We start from the raw sequence: 18,271 nt of genomic DNA, 5'->3' as shown, positions 1-18,271 counted from the left end.
TTGAACATTATTATTATTTAGGGTTTTTTAATATAGAATTTACCTACTTAATATTCTAAGGAGCACAGGCATAAGAATAACATCCTACATATAAAGCTTCAAAATAAAGATAATAAGCCTACTATAGCAGTGGCAGGAATCACATTGGTTTTTAAACTGATTATATATAATATTCTCATCCTTGGATTTTATACAGCTATACTGTCCTGTATCCAAAGCCATTTCGAAAGCTTGGCCCTTACCTATCTTTTATTACGTTTGGACAATCATAAGCAAATTGCCAGCTGAATTTTTAAAAATTTAATTTAAATTTAATTTAAAATCTTCTGATGAATGCAAAAACCCCTCCCATTCATTGTAGTCACTAATACCTATGCTTCTTATACATTTTTCTGTTTGAGCTGGAACTAAGGAATAAGGAAGGCTAAGGGCAAAGTATTTCTTCTCGGCTACTCTTCCCTCCACACCCCACACAAGCAGAGATTAATTAATAACAATTATTAAATTATTATTGGTTCCAAATGAGAACCTAAAAAACTCCCAAAACAAAAACACATACAGGCATCTAATACAGATGACCAAAAAACTATTGGCATCTAGGATATATTTCCCTTTCAACTCTAGACTGGGATTTATAGACCAAAATGGTTCAGACAATATAAATTACTCTCTGTTGTCTTATCTCTTTCCTTAAGGTTTTGTGTGACCATGTGTACAAAGGAAAAGCCAAATATCTGAACCTCTGCATTTCAAGCCACTTTTTTAGCTCTGACAAGCAGAGAAGTAAAACACTGAGCCCAAACAAAAGCTACTGAAAAGCTCCACTGCAGTTAACTTCTTGACACAAAAGGAGCACAGCAGAGAATAACATACTGATTAAGAAACAGAAAAGGAAGAAAGAAAAACAAAGGCTCCCACTAACACAGGAAACATGCTTAATTTCATATCACGTGTTTTTTGTTCCGGGTGCCACATCATGGAGAGAGACATTGCAACCAAAGCATTTCTCCGCTGGCCCCCCTCTAAACACCCCCAATTGCAGCAGCACATGAAGGGCATGTTGCAAACTCGGAAGTCAACCTTCACTGCTAGAGATGAGTGCTTTCCTAGTATGGATCTAATCTCACCGTGGCCCTCACAACCCTGCCCAGGCAGCCTGGTGATGTGCCAGGGGACTGGCCTGATGTCAACTCACCCCTGGGCTCACACTGTCTTGGCAGGATGGCCTCCATGTGCCTGCACCTTGAGTGGGAAGACTAAGCCCCTGGTAGTGCATGCAGAACCTGGCCAGTGGGCAAGCGCATCCATTCTTCTAGGGTCTACTAGAGGAGCCCTCCCACAGCAGCACATCTCACCAAGCTACCTGGCTTTCCCCCTTGGGGCACAGGGAAAAGGGGGAGAAGGGGCAGAAGGTGTCATAAAACCACGGAAAGCCAATTTGGAGAGGCTTCCCAGCCCCTCCAGCCTGCCAACCCCTCCTGGGCATGAGCTAGGAGGGGCTCCGTTGCTCTGGAGCTTTCTCCAGAGCCCTCATCCCCCAGGAACCGCACCTGGCCCCATGGCACCTGCCCCAGTCCTTTCCTGGGTGTGACTCAGGCCCTGCGCTGCCCCAAGTGTCCCCACACCACGAAGTTAGGAGGGGGAAGTCCTTGCCAGCACCTCCCACCACTGCCTCCCCCCATGCCTCACCACACATAGGCAGGAGGGACTGCAGCTACGTGCACACAGGTCCAGCGGCACGCACACACATGTGAACAAACATGCACACAGTACCAGGAAAACACATGCATGTGGACACCCACATACACAATACCAGGGACACAGACACAGACGCACATATATGCAGGGGTCACATGCACACACCACTACCAGGGACATGTGACATGGACACACACAGAGTACAAGGGACGGGGACATAACACACACACATAGACATACCATCAGGGGCACATGAACACACACTGTACCAGTAACACACACTACAAGGGACACAGACACACTGCAGGGACACACACATGCACACACGCTACCAGGGACATGCATGCATGCACACGCACCCACACATACACAGCCAGGGACATACATACGTGCGCACACGCACACACACACGACCAGGGACACGTGCGCGCATGCACACACACACGCACACTGCCAGGGACACGCGCGTGCATGCACACACACACACACCAGGGACACGCGCATGCATGCACACACACACACACACACACACTACCAGGGACATGCGTGCACGCGCGCACACACACACACTACCAGGGACATGTGCGCACGCGCGCGCGCACACACACACACTACCAGGGACATGTGCGCACGCGCGCGCGCACACACACACTACCAGGGACATGCACGCACATACACACACACTACCAAGGACACATGCGCGTGCACACACACACTACCAAGCACACACACGCACGCATGCACACTACCAGGGACACGCGTGCGTGCACACGCGCACACACACACACAACCAGGGACGCACACGCACACACACACACACTACCAGGGACATGCGCGCGCACATGCACACACACTATCAGGGACATGTGTGCACATGCGCGTGCATGCACACACTACCAGGGACATGCACGCGCACACACACTACCAGGGACACACGAACACACATGCACACATACTACCAGGGACACACATGCACACACACACACGCGCACACACACTACCAGGGACACGCAGACACGCACGCGCACACACACACTACCAGGGACACGCAGACGCGCGCGCACACACACACACACACACTACCAGGGACGCGCACACACGCGCGCACACACGCACGCTACCAGGGACGCGGGCACACACACACGCTACCAGGGACGCGCGCGCGCACACAGCAACAGGGACACGCGCGCACACACCCACACAGAGCCCAGTAGGGACGCACACACGCCGAGCAGACACACACGGGAGCAGACAGCGCCGCCCGGGGCACCCCCGCTGCCCCCGGGGCGAGTTGCAGCGCGCGGCAGGCAGCGGAGCGGGGATCTGCCGCCTCGCGCCGCCCGGCACCCCGGCCCCGCCCCGGCTCACCCATGGGCGCAGGCTGGGCTGGCGCCCGCGCGGGGCGCGGAAGAGCAGCGGGGCCAGGGGAGCCGCGGATGCCGAGGGAGGCGGTCCGGGTGCCGGCTCCGGGCCCGGCGGCTGCGGATGCTTCCTCCTCCTCGTCCTGCTGCCGCTGCTGCGCTCAGCGCCCGCCGCAACCAGGCTGCATGTCGGCCCCGCCCGCCCGGGATCCCGCAGGCAGCGCCCGCCGCCGGCCCAGCCCAGCCGCTGCCCCCCGCGCTGCGCGGCTGCCGGGCTGCTGCGTGCGGGCAGGGGTAGGAGCAGGAGCAGGAGCAGGAGCAGCAGCAGGAGGCGGAGGCGGCGCCGGGGCCGCCTCTCCCCCGCCCCAGGCGCGGGCGGCCCCGCTCGGCGGGAAGTGTCGCGAGAGGCCGGGCGCGGCGCTGCGGCCCGCCTGGCGCTGGGCTGACACCTGAGGGGCGGCGCGGAGGGACCTCCCAGCCCCTGTGGGAGCGGGGAGGCCGCTTTGAAGCACCGAGGAGGGGGCTCGGTGGGACCTCAGGGGGCTCTGCTCTGCTCTGCTCAAGGCGGGGCCTGCTCCGAGGAGCTCAGGGCCCCCGGCCCGGGTCTTGGGAGAGTCCCGAGGAGCGAGGTTGCACCACCTCCCTGAGGAGTCTGCGCCTCCCCGCTCAGCTGCCCCTGCTGCCACTTTAGACCCTTGCTTCTCGTGCTGGCATCTGCCACCCCTGGGAACAGTCCAGCTCCAACCTCTTGGGAGCCACCTTCAGGGAACTGAAAGCTGTGATTAACCGCCCCCTCCACACACACACACTCAGTCCTCTCTTCTCCAGACCGGTTTCCTCAGCCTCTCACAAGTCCGGTGCCCCAGCCCCTCTCCATTTCAGTTGCCCTCTGCTGGCTTCTCTCCACTCCTGTCCACCTCCTTTATTTCATAGATTTCTATGAGCAGAAGGGACCTTGCAGATCATCAAGTCTGACCCCCTGCTCTAGGCAGGAAAGAGCACTGGGGTTAAATAAAGCCAGCTAGGTGCCTTTCTAACCTCTTCTTGAACACCTCCAAGGCAGAGGAGAACACCACCTCCCTTGGAAGCCCATTCCAGATTTTGGCAATCCTTGCCCTAAAGACTTTCTTCCCGATACCCAATATAAATCCCTCCTTTAGTTTGTGGCTATTATTTCTAATAACCCCAAGGGGCACCCTGAGAAACAGTATCCCCTATTCCTTTGCTGACACCCCCCCCCCCCCCAGTAAGTTTGGAGATAGCCACAAGATCACCTCTCAGCCTTCTCTTGTGGAGACTGAACAGATTCAGGTCCCTCAGTCTGCCTTCATAGGCTCTTACTGGCAGGCCCTCAACCATACGGGTAGCCGTTCTCTGCACCCCCTCAAGGTTATCCACATCCCTCGAAGTGCAGTGCCCAGAACAGGACACAGCACTCCAGCTGTGAAGGCCCAGAAATGGTGCAAGAGACAAGGATGCCTGACAGCGTAGTTGGGATAAGGAGTCCTAACTCTTACACTGACATTTAGTAACCAGTCCCAGCTACAGAGTTGGGCCAATAAAAGAGATCAACCCAAGACATCTTTGCATCTGGATTTTAAATACAAGTTGAGGGTATTTTCTATTGCTGGGGTCCTGGGCCAGTATACACTATGAGGAGAGCCATTGGGAACAGTTCAGGAACCACGTTCTGCATAGAGAGAGATGGCATGCGAAGATACAGAGACAAAAGGCTTCAGATCTGTTGTCATTGTCCAATTTCATTTTATTTTATTGGGGGTGGGGAGGGAGAGAGGGAAGGGGAGGGGAAGAGATTAATAGATTTAACAAAACTACATGACATGCAAAATTACTGATCGTCTTTCCCTTCCAAACACTGTATCAGGATTTGAAGCCTGCATATGAGGACAATGAACATCTGTGACACTGACACAATGAAGTTAAGTGCATCAAAATGAGCCATTCTTTTATTTCCATAACAGTAACAATTTGGGACAGAGATGCCACGTGGCCTTACTTACTCTTAGCTGATAGTTTTTTGGGGTTGAAGGGTATTCAATGAAAGCTATTCAGCAAATCAGCTAAAGCAGATTCGGGGGGGGGGAGCAGGGATTGAAGAATATATAAATCAACTTCAAGTGCCCCAGGCCACTACCCACTGCCCTCCCTTAACCTCCCAGAACATTAATTTAGCCATGAAGATGGAAAAATGCTAGCAACCAAAGTGATATGGATGCAACATGTGGTGCATATTATTTCCTGTCTGGAAAATATCCGCAGGGAAACCAGAATTAGAAAATAAAAATAAATACAACTGTTCATTGGAGGCAGGATTGCCTGCAACAGAAGAGATGTAGAATACTTTGATGGAATTTGGTTATTTTAACATCAAAACCTACACTTTTTGAATAGAGGACATTGGTGAATTGTTTTATTTTAGAAAATTAAATGAATGTATAGTGTAAGCTCTTCAAAGCCAGGCATGCGACTTGTTGTAAAATTGTCATGCACATTTACAGTGCTTTTTATCTACCAAGTTCAATTGTTTGAAAAAGTCAATGTGTCAACAAAAACTTGCTTTGCTCATTTACAGAATAATTGATCAGTTTCTACAGCTTGCTGTGGAACAACTAGAGCAAAGTCATTCCATATACTCCAGCAATGAAGCGTGAAAAATTAAAAAACCCAAAAACCTTAAAAGGATTTTAAATGCAAGAACATTTTCAAAGAAAGATAAAACACAGCACAAACCATTCTGATGTTTAAAGATTTCTTTTTCCCACTATACAGGATACCTTTCAAAAACACAAACACAGCTTCCAAAAAGAATAAAATCAAAGTTATGAAAAATAAAGAAGGGAGAGATCACTTTTGCCCCAGTCGAGGTTTTACTGAAAAGCATAAAGAATCAAGCCAACTTAATCTTGTTTAGGGAAGCAGGAATGGACACTTCAATTTGCAGTCTGTTGACACAGTTCTATAAAAAGGGGTTAAGATATGAACTGTGAAATGTTTTTATGCCATTTTATTTTCCTTCTTTCATACTGCAGTGAAAATTTTCCTGCAACTAGTCTTGCCAGGGAGCAGAGGGTTCACAGCCCAAGACTGCTGTATGACTTACATATGCAATCTACCAATCCATCTAAAAATTCTAGTTTGCGTCTATCTCATGTACTAGATGGCATTTTTTCCATGTGCTCCAGGGGTGAGGAGGGGTGCTTTGATTAGAGCAGCTTTGAGAGTTGCCCTAATTAAAGCACCACAGTGTCTCCTGCATCAGTGTCCCCACACTTCAAAACAGCGGTGGAAGCACTTTAAATAAAGCTTGTCAAATGAGCTTTAGTTAAAGCACCTCCATCGCCATACACGAGATGCAGAGGCTGGCTGAAGCATGGTAATTACCATGCTCCAGCAGACTCAATTAATCAAGCCTGCTCCAACATGCTGTAATTACAGTCATCAACTCTCAGAGTACCAGTTGCAGTTTCAAGGCCCATCCGGAATAATGAGAAAACCTTTACAATGGCATTCCTTTGTTATTTTTAGTTCAGGGAAAGGGATTACCAGAAAGCATAGAAAGAGCCTTCACACAACCATTCCACAATTGTCCATTGTTTATACAACGTATTTATTTCAGTTTAAGAAGATTTAAAAAGTAAATAACATGCCAACCTGTATTTTGAATGGACTGAACTAGATTTGGTGAGAAAGAAGATATTATAATATGTAAAATATTAATTAAGGGAGCTTTGGCTTCCCAGTGCTCTAGTTCTTCAGAGTTTAAGATAAAATAAGAGACATGCCTAATTTCATAATCCATTTTGAAAAGAATGGGTCAGGGTGATCAGGAAGAAAGTCTCTAAAATAGCAGCACCCCTCAAGATTGATAACGTAAAGGTATTTCTATTTCTAACTGCATCTTGCAGTCATCTGGCAGTTTTCTCCCATGTACAGTTCCCAAGCAGGCTCCCAGAACTTTTATTTTTGCCACAGCACCTTCTAGTAATCCTGTCCAACTGGAAAGAAAACATCACTAAGAACTAATGCACAGAGGACTGGCCAGTTACTCAAGGGTTAAAGCAGCAAGGTCATGTGTTTCTCTCTCAGGAAACTGGGGAACAAACAAATCAGCTATTCTTATATTGTAAATGCATTAAATACTGGAGCAATACTCATGGACTAAAACCCCATTATGCTAACTGTTATACAAAGCCTCTGGGCAAGGACCATTCTGGATTATTCATGCGGTACCTACCACAACAGAGATTTGGCTTCAATGTCACATAATATAACACACTACATGGTCTCCTTACCTTGGCAAGAGGAATAATAAATAATTAACAAATTGCAAAAACCAAAATAGCGTTTGGGAAATAAAATCTCAGCAACTATAGTTTCTTAGATGTTAGGGGCTGGGAGGGATCTTGCAGATCATTGGGTCCAGCCCCGCGGCACTTGGGCAGGAAAGGCTGCTGGGGAGCAGATGACCCCAGTACGATGGGCATGAAGATGCTTTCTGAAGATCACCAGGGTGCGCGACTGTACCATGGGTTTGCTTAGGAGAGTTAAAGTATTTAAAAATGCACAAAGTGTTCCTGACACTTATTTGTTTTTGGAAGGAAATAGCTAGCTATACCACATAAGGGTCTTTTGGAACCTAAAACTGAGTACGATTCCTTTCATACTTTAATGTCATGAGAAAAGGGGGCCTTTTGCAAACGCTCGGCAAGAGTGTGGGCTCTCACCACTCACATTTGCAAACATAATCCTTTTAACTCTATCAGGAATTTCAACTTCAAAATTTAATTAATCAATAACTGTACGGTGTTAAGTCTAAAGATTCTTTGGTATTTTCTTTCCATAATAAGCTAATTATTGACTGCAATTGAAACTATTTTATCCCTCATACTTCTTACTCAAGTCTAAAGCCACATACTCTTCTACTTACTGTGCTGTTAGGAAATCCTAATTTTAAAGACTACTGCATGTTTACTAGCATAAATAGACTCAAGTTTGTTAATGCAATAAACACGTAACAAAATTGGATGGATGGATGTTGTCTCATGGGTAAAGCAGTGATTCTAAATCAGGATGCTGTGGCACCAAAGGCTGCTTACAGATGTGAAAACAAAAAACAAAACAATACTTTACTTTCAGCTTGGTGCATCCTCGCATCTAGCACTGATTCAGTCAGTGATTAGATAAAAGTGCCAAAAAACCCCACTGACATGCACTATCTATACACAAGTTGAGGAGCTGGGCCAAACTGATGCACTTCCTCTTCCAGTAAAGCACTGTTTTGTTTTTTCACGTCTGTTAGCAGCTAAGGGGTGCCTTGAGAAACTTTCAAGAGTGCTGCAAATATCAGCACCGTTAGGTAACCAAATGTGACTCACAAGATAAACCCAGAATTTTCACACAGGACTTCAGAGTGTAAAAACATTCTGACCTGTTGTGGGCTTCCCAATGTTCTTCACAACAGAAGATCGGCTCTTAATTTTCTGTAGTAAAATATTTCAAAAAAAGACTCAAGTGAAGGCTAAGAGAACTACTGGTTTAAACAATCAAAACAATTACCATTTTTCACAAAAGCTATATAAAATTGTGCCTGGCTTTTGAACATAGTGGGTGATGGATTCAGAATACCTAAGCACTTTCTGTAACATCCTTCAATGCTCTAAACACTGCCAGTCATTTTTAAAAATTCAAGAACATTTGGGGCACTATATTAAATGGCAGTCCATATTCTTGCTCCTCCTAATCAGAAAGCGTACCCAAAATTAGAAACAGGAATAAAGTGTTGCGCTCAGAAAGGAGCAATGGATGAAGCTACAGAAAACACATCAAAGCATATAGTTTTAAAAAAAACAACAAAACCTGAAAGAGACATCAGAAAAGATCACCTGTCAAAATACTTTTCTTAAAAGTAAAATTGGACACTACTGGCTATGCAACGGATTGAAGCTACAAAATAATTAAAACTATTTGCAACTGTTAATTTGTTTAAACATTTATTTATAAGTTGTAGAAATAAAATCTGCCATAATATAGTAACTGTACAGAGTCAAACACACTCCGAAGTATGCTTGCAAATCTAAATCACCAGAAGTAAAATGTTTGACGGTCACCCAAGTGACAAGACTAGGGACTTAGGTCTAAATGCACCTTAGATACCTGGAACCAGAACTTGTGGTAGAGGTATTTTTTTTATCAGATCAACTAGATAGTTGCAAAAAAATTAAAATCATTATTTGCAACAATACTTTATTTTTGCAAATATCTAGTTGGTCCAATAAGAGATATGACCTCTGCCACGAGTTCCGATTCCTATATGGCTACAATCTGTGCCCGTTGGATACCTGCCCCAGGGCTTTACAACCTGTGAAAGTCAGACACCTGGCCCAGGAAGGGAATCTAAAGAAAGATTAGGCACATAGGCTTCATATACAATCAATGGGAGGGAATGAGGAGCCTTCAGTGGGCAATCCACAAAAACTTGCACTGAGCAATGAACTATAGGTAGCCTGAAGGAAGTCAGAAACAGGATGCCCCTGAACTAAATGAGGACTACACATTCACCCAGGATTACATGGAGTCTTCTGATGGTAGTTGCCTATGGGAGCAAGGCTTATACTTTTTTTTTTTTTTTAAATGCTGGTACTGCCAATGCCCACCCTTTAAATAACAAAGAAAGTGGGGCTCCTCAGCATGAGGGTTTGACCCCCCAATTGCAAACCAAAGAGCTGCTAGCTAGGCTGGGAAGAGTCAGGCCTACTGAGTAGGGCAGTTGGGTTGAAGGAGATGAGAAGGTTGGAGAGGAAAAGCCTGGATCCCATCCTGGTCTCTGCTATCAGGATTGTGTGTATTTTTGACATTAGGGGACAAAAATTAGAAACAACCCAAAAAAGCAAGGTCTAAAACCCAGTATCCATGTTCCCACTAAAAAGTGTCCTAATTCCTTAGGCTACTTTAAAAAGGGAGCACTGCAGCAGACTTATTTGTATGGAACTGACTATGGCAACTTTATGTTGGACTGAGGAGTGGGGAGTGTGTATGTTTCCAATGAGATTTAGGCAGAACTTAGCCACTGCTCCCTCTTGGTTTTGGATCTTGGCTAAAGAGCTAGTGCAGTGGTTCCCAAGCTTTTCCTCAGCATAATCCCATAGATGACCCTATTTCCTCAGCATGGCTCCTCACTCCCACCTTGCAACCCCCACCCCCCAGGTGCCCCTCACTCCTGACCCACAGCCCCCTGGCCCTGCCAATGCCTCTCCCTCCCAATCTGCAGTCCCCTGCCCCTCCACCCCAGCAACACCTGCAGGAAGCTAAGTCCAGAGCACAGAGCCTGGCTCCCCCCCCAATCCCTCCCATTGTGGGTAGCACAGGCAGAGCGGAAGTGGGGTGAGTGGGGAAGGATGTGGGCTGCCTGTTTGGAGCTCCTATCCTGCTGCCCTTCCCCAGGGCCTCTGCAGCCCAGCAGGCAGGAACTAGCACAGGGGAGTGCCATGCTGTGACCCCATCCACTGATGTTGTGATGATATCCAAGATCACAATCCAGTTTGGGACAGCTGACCTAGTGGCTCAGACTAGGATGAGTCATGCATCTGCAAAGGCACAACCATTTAGGTACTCAGGGAGCATTTGTGACCAAAATATAGGTGCCAAATGAACACAGGCACTTTCTAAGAATCACCAGGACAAGAGATTCCTAGGATTTTATTTTTTTTAAAAAGCTAAAGGGTGCCTGTACATGAATCTGGAGACTGCTCTGATGTACTGTAATTACAGTGTTGCAACAGACTCAATGAGTCAAGTCTGGAATGTGGCAATTACTGTGCTCCTTGAGCCTCCCACGTATCAGGGTCCCTGTACCTAAAAATAGCAGAGGTCCTTGAACTTAAGCTTGTCAAGTGAGCGTTTGTTCAAGTGCCCTCACCACCATTTTCAAACATGGGGACACTGATGCACAAGATACTGCAGTGCTTTTAAAGCAGCTCTAAGAGCTGCTCTAATTATTAAAGCGCTGCTCCCCTCCTCCCCCTGCCCCTGAAGCAGGTGTAAAAGTGCCCAAAGGCCACTTAAACACTGCAAGATGCTTTATTTTCCAAGGACACAACTATACTGGAAACTTAGGGTGCCACCATCTGGCCTGCTTAAAACAAGCCACACTGCTTTCCACAGGCTGCTTCCTGAAAGCAGCATGGTCACATTTCATGCAGTGATACAGTCGAGACTAATTCCCACTGTCACTTACCAATGCTAACTGTCCCACCTATAATACTGCCCAAGCAGAGCTATGCCGCTTTCAGTTCTGAAAGGTGACTTAGCTGGCCCAGTGTATTAGAAACTGTTACTACCTGACACAGTAAAGTTTCAAGTACAGACATGTCTTAAGTCACTTTGGTACTTTTCAGAATTCCCCCCCGCCCCATCTCAAAGTTAAAAAAAAAAAAAAAAAAAAGTCCATCCCAACAGAAAAAGTCACATAAAAAGCCACAATTTATTTAAAGGGACTCTTAATGAAGAGAAAATTGTAATATAAATGGGACCTACTTTTAATGTACTATTATGGAACTATGGAGTCATATCCCTGCTGGATAAAAACATGCAGACAGCATCTGAACAAAGGAAAAAGCCTTTTGTTGTTCCAAGTTCTGTTTACTTCGGCAGCAACTCAATATGAGGGTTGTCTGATACCCTCATTAACAAGAATAAAACACAGGCAAGAGAAAAAGAAACCAGACACAAAATAAGGTTGCCAATAAAATTATTTACAGAAAATTAAACATTAAAAGACAACGTGAGATTTAAATGACAGACAAGATTCAGAGCAATGACCAATACATTAGCATGGCAGGAAGGGGGAGGGGAAACCAAACTAAGAATAAATTAGGAAGGCAAAGGATTCTATTAATCCTGTGCCTAAGTATCTACTTAGGAATAGGCTAAAGAAAGCTGGTGTTACGATAGTGTTTGCCTGTTCCTTAAAATAAAAAATTCCTTAGCCCAGATTGACATAGGATTCAATTCAGGTTTACCACTATTCAAAAGGTCCAATAAGGAGTTTAAAGGGCTTTAGGTAGGCATTCACAGTTCCAAAAAAATGTTATTTTAAGTATATTTATGTTACTTTTATCTTTATAGGGAGGCTGAAGCACCATGTATCTTCAAATCTCGCAGCAGTGGAACAAAATCTTATCAAAAGGTAAGAGATACGCACAGAAGTCTGTAAACAGTCAGGCACTATATTTCTGCATACCTCTTGGGGGTACAAATTTCTAAAGTTCCTTCTTTTAACTAAGAAATGTAGAAAATCTTGGTGATGTTTTTCCAACAGTGGCATAAGCAGAGGCAAGCTGTGTCTCCTGTTTTAAGGGCTTTGGAAATGCAGATTCTTCCAACAGGTAAACAGTCTGCTAAAGAATTTTAAACTTTTTTTGTCCTCTAGACTAAAGGCAAATACTGAAAAGCCAAGTGCATTTTCCAAGTCATCCTTCTCACTTATCACCAGTACTTCAATCACCATCTCATTCAGGCACTTCTCACTATTCATTTCTGTGAGAAGTCAGGAGATGCATTTTTCCATATGCCGCAGCATGTTTTGAAAAGCTTTCCTTTTTCATCCAACTTCACAGAGATATAACCTTACTCACTTGTCTAGCAAAGGAAGCTGAATATTTCCTCCAGAGGCCATAGGAGAGAGGACAGCAGCTAGGTATTGTCAAATGTCATCCAGTCCAGGTTGTCAGCCAAATCCCCAAAGAAATCAGTCATCAAGGTTGAGGTAGACTTCTGGTCTCTGGACCTGGATATAGCCAAGTCCTTTAAGTAAGGTAAATGTTGGAGTTTTGAAAACATTGTTAAAAATAGAGTAAATAATAGAAAAGGGCAAGGCAGAGCTCTAGCGGAGTACACTCATCCAGTGCATTGCTCTCTTGCTTTCCAGGAACCCACGCAATTATATTTCTTAACTTTGGAAATTTGATCAAAAAACCAAGATAAAATCAGGGTTCTAAGCCTGCAATGACAGAATTACTTAAAAATGCTCAGCAATGTACATGCCAAAAGCAGCGACAATTTCTTAACACACAAATATGGACTTCAATCATATTAAGCAACTGCATCTTGGATAGTGCTACAGAATTAAAACACTGCAGATAATAAGAAATCCAGTGGTGATATGACAGGTAGCATTCCAGTACGCTCATTTCATCAAGCTGATTAAAAGCAATATAACAACTAGCATCTATAAAACGTAATTGAGAAAAAATCTGACCATCAGACAACTGCATACTTGACAGCTAGCATTTCCCAATGAAAGAGTATTTATATGCCTTACCCATAGAAAAGGCATACTATATACCTCCTTTTGGTTAAGCTACTATAGACGCTAAGAATTACTTGCATAGTGAACAAAAAAAGTGTCTTTTGTAATACACAAATGTTTCCTACCCACATTTCCCATCAAATTGATTTTTCAGAGCAACACTTAGCTTTTATTGTATGGCAGATGTCATTTTTCACAATGCAGTTACAGTACAGAAAGGGACAGAACAGTTTTTCCACAAAATCATCTTTGTTATTATAACCATCTCTAACCATATTCCCCTCCACTCTCTGCCTTTTGATTATTTTAAAATATTATGCTGACTAGGTATATAATGTTATAGAGTCTCTCTGACCCAGGGAAGTGTTAGACGTTTCAAGCGCTAAATGAGCCAATTGTGCATGTGTGCACGGGAGTGGATGGGGGGGGGCAGGCAGGCGCAGTAATGCAGTTGCATTGCCCTCCCCCTATTTCCTGCTTCAACCCAAACTTTAAAACCAGCTGCCTGAAAGGGACAGCAGCATTTCTATTAATGTAGCACAGAGGGAGTCAACTGACTTCATGGCTCGTTATCTTCTACCTTAGGAGTAGGCACACCTTGGCACGTGTGCCATGCAAAGGCATTCTGCTTAGTATTTGTGCCTCATGGAAAGGGCCAGGGCTGCACTGCCACAAAGATCAGGCCCCTTGTGGCTGCCCCTGGCATGCCAACATCTTACAAGTTAAAGTTGAGGGTGTTTTTGGCACTCTGCCCAACAAGGCTGCCAACCTGTTCTACCCGATTCCTGCTAATCTCTCTGCGTTCCACAGGTGTTAATGCCCCTCTCCTTCTTTATGGTCTTGATGTTCCACTATTCAAACTATTCTTTCTTCTTCAATTTTGTTGTCTATTAGCCATTTTTAGTAATGTGCCTCATATTTCACAGCTCTGGAGACTGTTTTTAGATCTAGCTAAAACCCTAAGTGGGGTACAGTACTATTAGCTCAGGTGTGGAAATGACTGACAGTATTGAAGACACTGTCAAGACACTCATGAAAGCTAGATTTTGTTTTATGAATTGGAATCAGAGACATATATTTAACTATAATGGCTATAGGACTAATGAAACAAAATATTTTGACTGTTTGTCTAGTTAGTTGTGTTTATTGAACTTAACTGCACATTCCAATAAAGTTATATCTGTTTTTGTTTTCAACTTAAATTAAATCATATAATGCTAGACCTCTAGTGTATCAATAAACCTTCTAGCTTTTCTTTTAAGTGGAGAAAAAGACATAGTTATGTGCAATGATGCACTATACCATCCACCTCCCCTTTCCAAAATCTTAGCTCTACACATGTATGTATGCATGTATAAATCGGCCTCACTTAATCTACAAGACCTAACATGCTATGCTACTTCTGTAATGTGAATGAAAACATATTTGCAACGCTGCCGCAATTAACAGGACAGCAGTTACTCTTCAGCAGAAATGTCCAACCAGAAAGCAGCATTTAAGTCAGGATTGTTTATAAGACCTTACCGTTCGTGTACATTCCTCCATGCTACACACAAAACTGATGTACTTACTGCAGGAACGTCTTCAATTGGAATTGCAAAGTTATTAATAAAGAATGCAGTTTAACCATTTGCACTGCTGTCAGTTGTAAAAGAACTGCATATGCATGAAAGCCATGCAACAAAAGGTATGACTGAAGTACAAATTAAAACTGCCCAACATCATAAGTAAAATAAAACAGCACACAGACAACTGGAGAAGTCATTCATATTTCTAAAGCTGGATTTGTGTGTAAATTGTATGAACTGGATAAACCAAAATGCATACACTCTCATACAACAGCAACAAAACAGTCATGATACAGATGTTTCCACATGTAACCACACTTTTCCACTTGCTCAAAACAATTCTTAGCCAAGATTTTTTCCAAAATAAAAATATTACTGAAATAGTACTATTCTGCCAGATAAGGCAGTGCCGCTTGAACAATTTATTTTCTACATTTATTTAAAAAGTGCTTTTCTACATTCAGCTTTTCTTACACTCTATTCATTTGGTGTGACTAGCTAGTCAGAATTTAAGCAAAGTAGGCCTAGATTTGAACAGATTCACTTTATGTAGCGTAACACTAAATAGGCTATATGTTAATACTAAATAACTATGTTATTACATAGTTCTGAAAAGAAAAAATATTTCTTCTACTTCAGCTTTCTGCTTGATTTATATGGACCACAACCCGTTAAAAACTTAGTATAAGCTACTGAACAAAGGATGCAGGGGTGCATGTTACCTAAACTAAACACTGCTTTTTGGAAAGGCAAAATTGAAAATTTTATCTATACTTAGTATTAAATCAGTTATAACCATGATTCCCTGCTTCTTCCCCCCTCAATTTTCCTTCTTCATAAAGACTGAAGTTATATGCCCAATTATATGTGGACTGTTTTTAGTTAGATTTCATCATACTGTATTAACATTGTACAGTGCTCTCAAGCATACCTAAGGAGCTTCAATAAACCACAATAATTCTAAAAAAAAAATTAAAAAATGACATAATGTGTGTAGTCCATAGTGTAATTTTACTAAAAGAAGAGTGAAATTTCCTTCTGACATTTCATGTGTTAAGCACGCCAAATATCTTAATACAATCCATAAATAGAATTATTTGTTGCACTTTTTATGGCTACTATAACCTTGGAGAAAACTTTTAAACACACAAAATGATTCAAATGACAACATTTTTATAACAAATTAGAAAGTCTTCCGTGGAAGCTACTAGATATTTCTCTTTAATGCGCTTGGAATAAAAAAATATGAAACACATACAAACTTATTAATATATATTAAGGCTCTAACTATAAACAGAAAATACCGTATTGGGCTGAGCATTTGTCGGCCTACTTGATTTTTGCATGTAACGTAACACTGTGGTGGGACAAACTTTGAGGAGTGACTAGGATTTTAATTTTTTTTAAAGTTACAGGCTTTCTGTGTTAATTGGTGAAATTGCTTCAGACAGCTTTGTCAGAAGACATGCTTTTTAAAAGACTTTTTTTTTTTCTTTAAACACATACCTTCCAAGCCTATTTGTGGCAAAATTTTAGAAAATGTGCTGCTCGATTAAGAATCTCTCACAAAAATATGGTGAACCAGGGTATTTCTGAATACAGGCCAACTAATCCTCTAACAGTCCCAAGCATGCTTTCAGTGCATTTATAAACTACTGCTATGCAGCACGTTACATACCTACCCATTACCACACATTTTGATTAAATGCTGGAAATCGTCACAAATTTCTAACAATTTATTTACAAACTTATGCGCATTGTAAGTCAAACACCCAACTGAAAAAAAAAAAAAGCAAGCAAAAGTAATACAAAATATTTTCCTAGGGAAATGACTGAAAAGAGAGGTAAGGTCTATTGCACAACCTAAAAGGTCATTGCTTAGAGAGTCCTGAGCTAATGTGCTATCACTGAACAATTCAGGCACTTTTTTTTTTTTTTCCTTTCTTTCCTTTTTTTTTTTTTTTTTTTTATTACACAAGCAATAAACTTTTCAACATATAAACCTCTGGGTATAACAACTCAATTTCTATTCATAAAATCATGCTTAGAGAAAAGTATTCAATAAATATGACTCCCTTCAGTGATTTCTGTTCTTGAAACTTGCTTGCAAAAAGGAACCGTAAGTACCATACTACAACTTTTTAACTGAATACTGTACTGAAATTTAAAAGCAATTATTAAAACTGTAAAAAAGTTCTGCAGCATTCCACTACTAAAAAATAAGGTCAATTTTTCTGAGAAAGCTACACTGTTAGTTCCATTTATCCTATTTTAATTCCTGGCAAAGTTGTCAAAAACAAAACAGATGTTCCCTTGTGAGTTATTATCGTTATGTCTCAACGTCAGCATCAAAGTTCAGGTTTCTCTGACAATGTTTGACGGTCCCTAGTAAGAGAAAAAGTTGTTACTTCTAAGTCATGACTACGAAAAAAAATGAAACAGATCACATTCAGGCTTTTATTATTTTATATTTCTCTATATAGTATTTACCAAAAACATAAGGTCTCTTCACTACAGCAACCAGGCTGCTGATAAAATAAAGAATTAGTAATTAGCCTTGGAAAAGTTTTTTCCTATTTCAAGACTATATATTTTAACACAGATGGATCCAAAGAAGTCTCTAATTGATATAATCTACCATTAGGGTAAAGAGTCTACAAATATGAATTATGCCTGTGATGGTAAATTTTGAAAACAAGTTTTCATAATTGAAGTAAATCAAAATGTAAGTCCATATTCCAATTAAAGTTGGGAAAATTAAAAGAAACTCAGTATCCTGGTAAGGCACCCCAGCACCTTTGTAAGGCACCCCAGCCTGAATGGCCAAGTTTGAAAATTTGTTGAATCTTGGCTACAGTCAACAGCAAATACACTAAACTATTACTAGTCCCTAGAAAACACCATCTTACAGACATTTAATTCTGATCTTTTCCTCAGTGGGGGCCAGGTTGTAATCCTGCATTCACATTTGTGAGCCATTACTGAGTTCCATTTATATCCACTGGGCTGCTTGCATGTGTACCTAAATACCAACAGAGACAGGGAGTTTGCAGTCCAGCTGTCAAACGTGAGGTTCATGGAAGAATTGCAATTTTAATACACTGTAACTAGACAACTGGACTCTAAAACGGAATATTGGTGCAAACAGTGCCAATCTGGATAATGCACTCAATGTAGTGTTTTGACCATCTTACTTTTTGAATACAATGATTTGCATTTAAGATTGGTTTGACCTTAAGGAGTTTTGCTATCCTTCATATTTACATTACAATGCAGTTGTTTATAAAGGCTTAATAAATTTTTAGAAATGGTTACAG

The 18,271-nt window shown here is 42.8% G+C and overlaps 2 protein-coding genes across 8 annotated transcripts in view; both read right to left on the bottom strand.

Moving 5' to 3' along the window:
* SH3KBP1 (SH3 domain containing kinase binding protein 1) overlaps positions 1 to 3,438 on the bottom strand; it is a 361,555-nt gene extending 358,117 nt beyond the window's left edge. For 2 of the 3 annotated variants that reach the window (XM_090062582.1, XM_090062591.1), the window contains exon 1: positions 3,067 to 3,436. In XM_090062582.1, coding sequence (XP_089918708.1) covers positions 3,067 to 3,070 — 4 coding nt within the window. In that variant the 5' untranslated portion in view covers positions 3,071 to 3,436. Of the gene's footprint in view, positions 1 to 3,066 lie in introns of all 3 variants that reach the window. The other variant, XM_090062600.1, reaches the window with a different exon arrangement.
* Positions 3,439 to 11,809: 8,371 nt separating this feature from the next.
* BCLAF3 (BCLAF1 and THRAP3 family member 3) overlaps positions 11,810 to 18,271 on the bottom strand; it is a 51,422-nt gene continuing 44,960 nt past the window's right edge. For 3 of the 5 annotated variants that reach the window (XM_090062540.1, XM_090062551.1, XM_090062530.1), the window contains one exon: positions 11,810 to 12,881. In XM_090062540.1, the coding sequence (XP_089918666.1) occupies positions 12,771 to 12,881 (111 nt within the window). In that variant the 3' untranslated portion in view covers positions 11,810 to 12,770. Of the gene's footprint in view, positions 17,340 to 18,271 lie in introns of all 5 variants that reach the window. The other 2 variants (XM_090062569.1, XM_090062561.1) reach the window with 2 other exon arrangements.

The sequence above is a fragment of the Crocodylus siamensis genome, chromosome 1, assembly GCF_052110815.1.
Source record: "Crocodylus siamensis isolate JL-2025a chromosome 1, ASM5211081v1, whole genome shotgun sequence".
Taxonomy (NCBI): Eukaryota; Metazoa; Chordata; order Crocodylia; family Crocodylidae; genus Crocodylus; species Crocodylus siamensis.
Note: the sequence above shows the minus strand (reverse complement) of the source record. Positions and strands in the feature narration are given on the sequence as shown.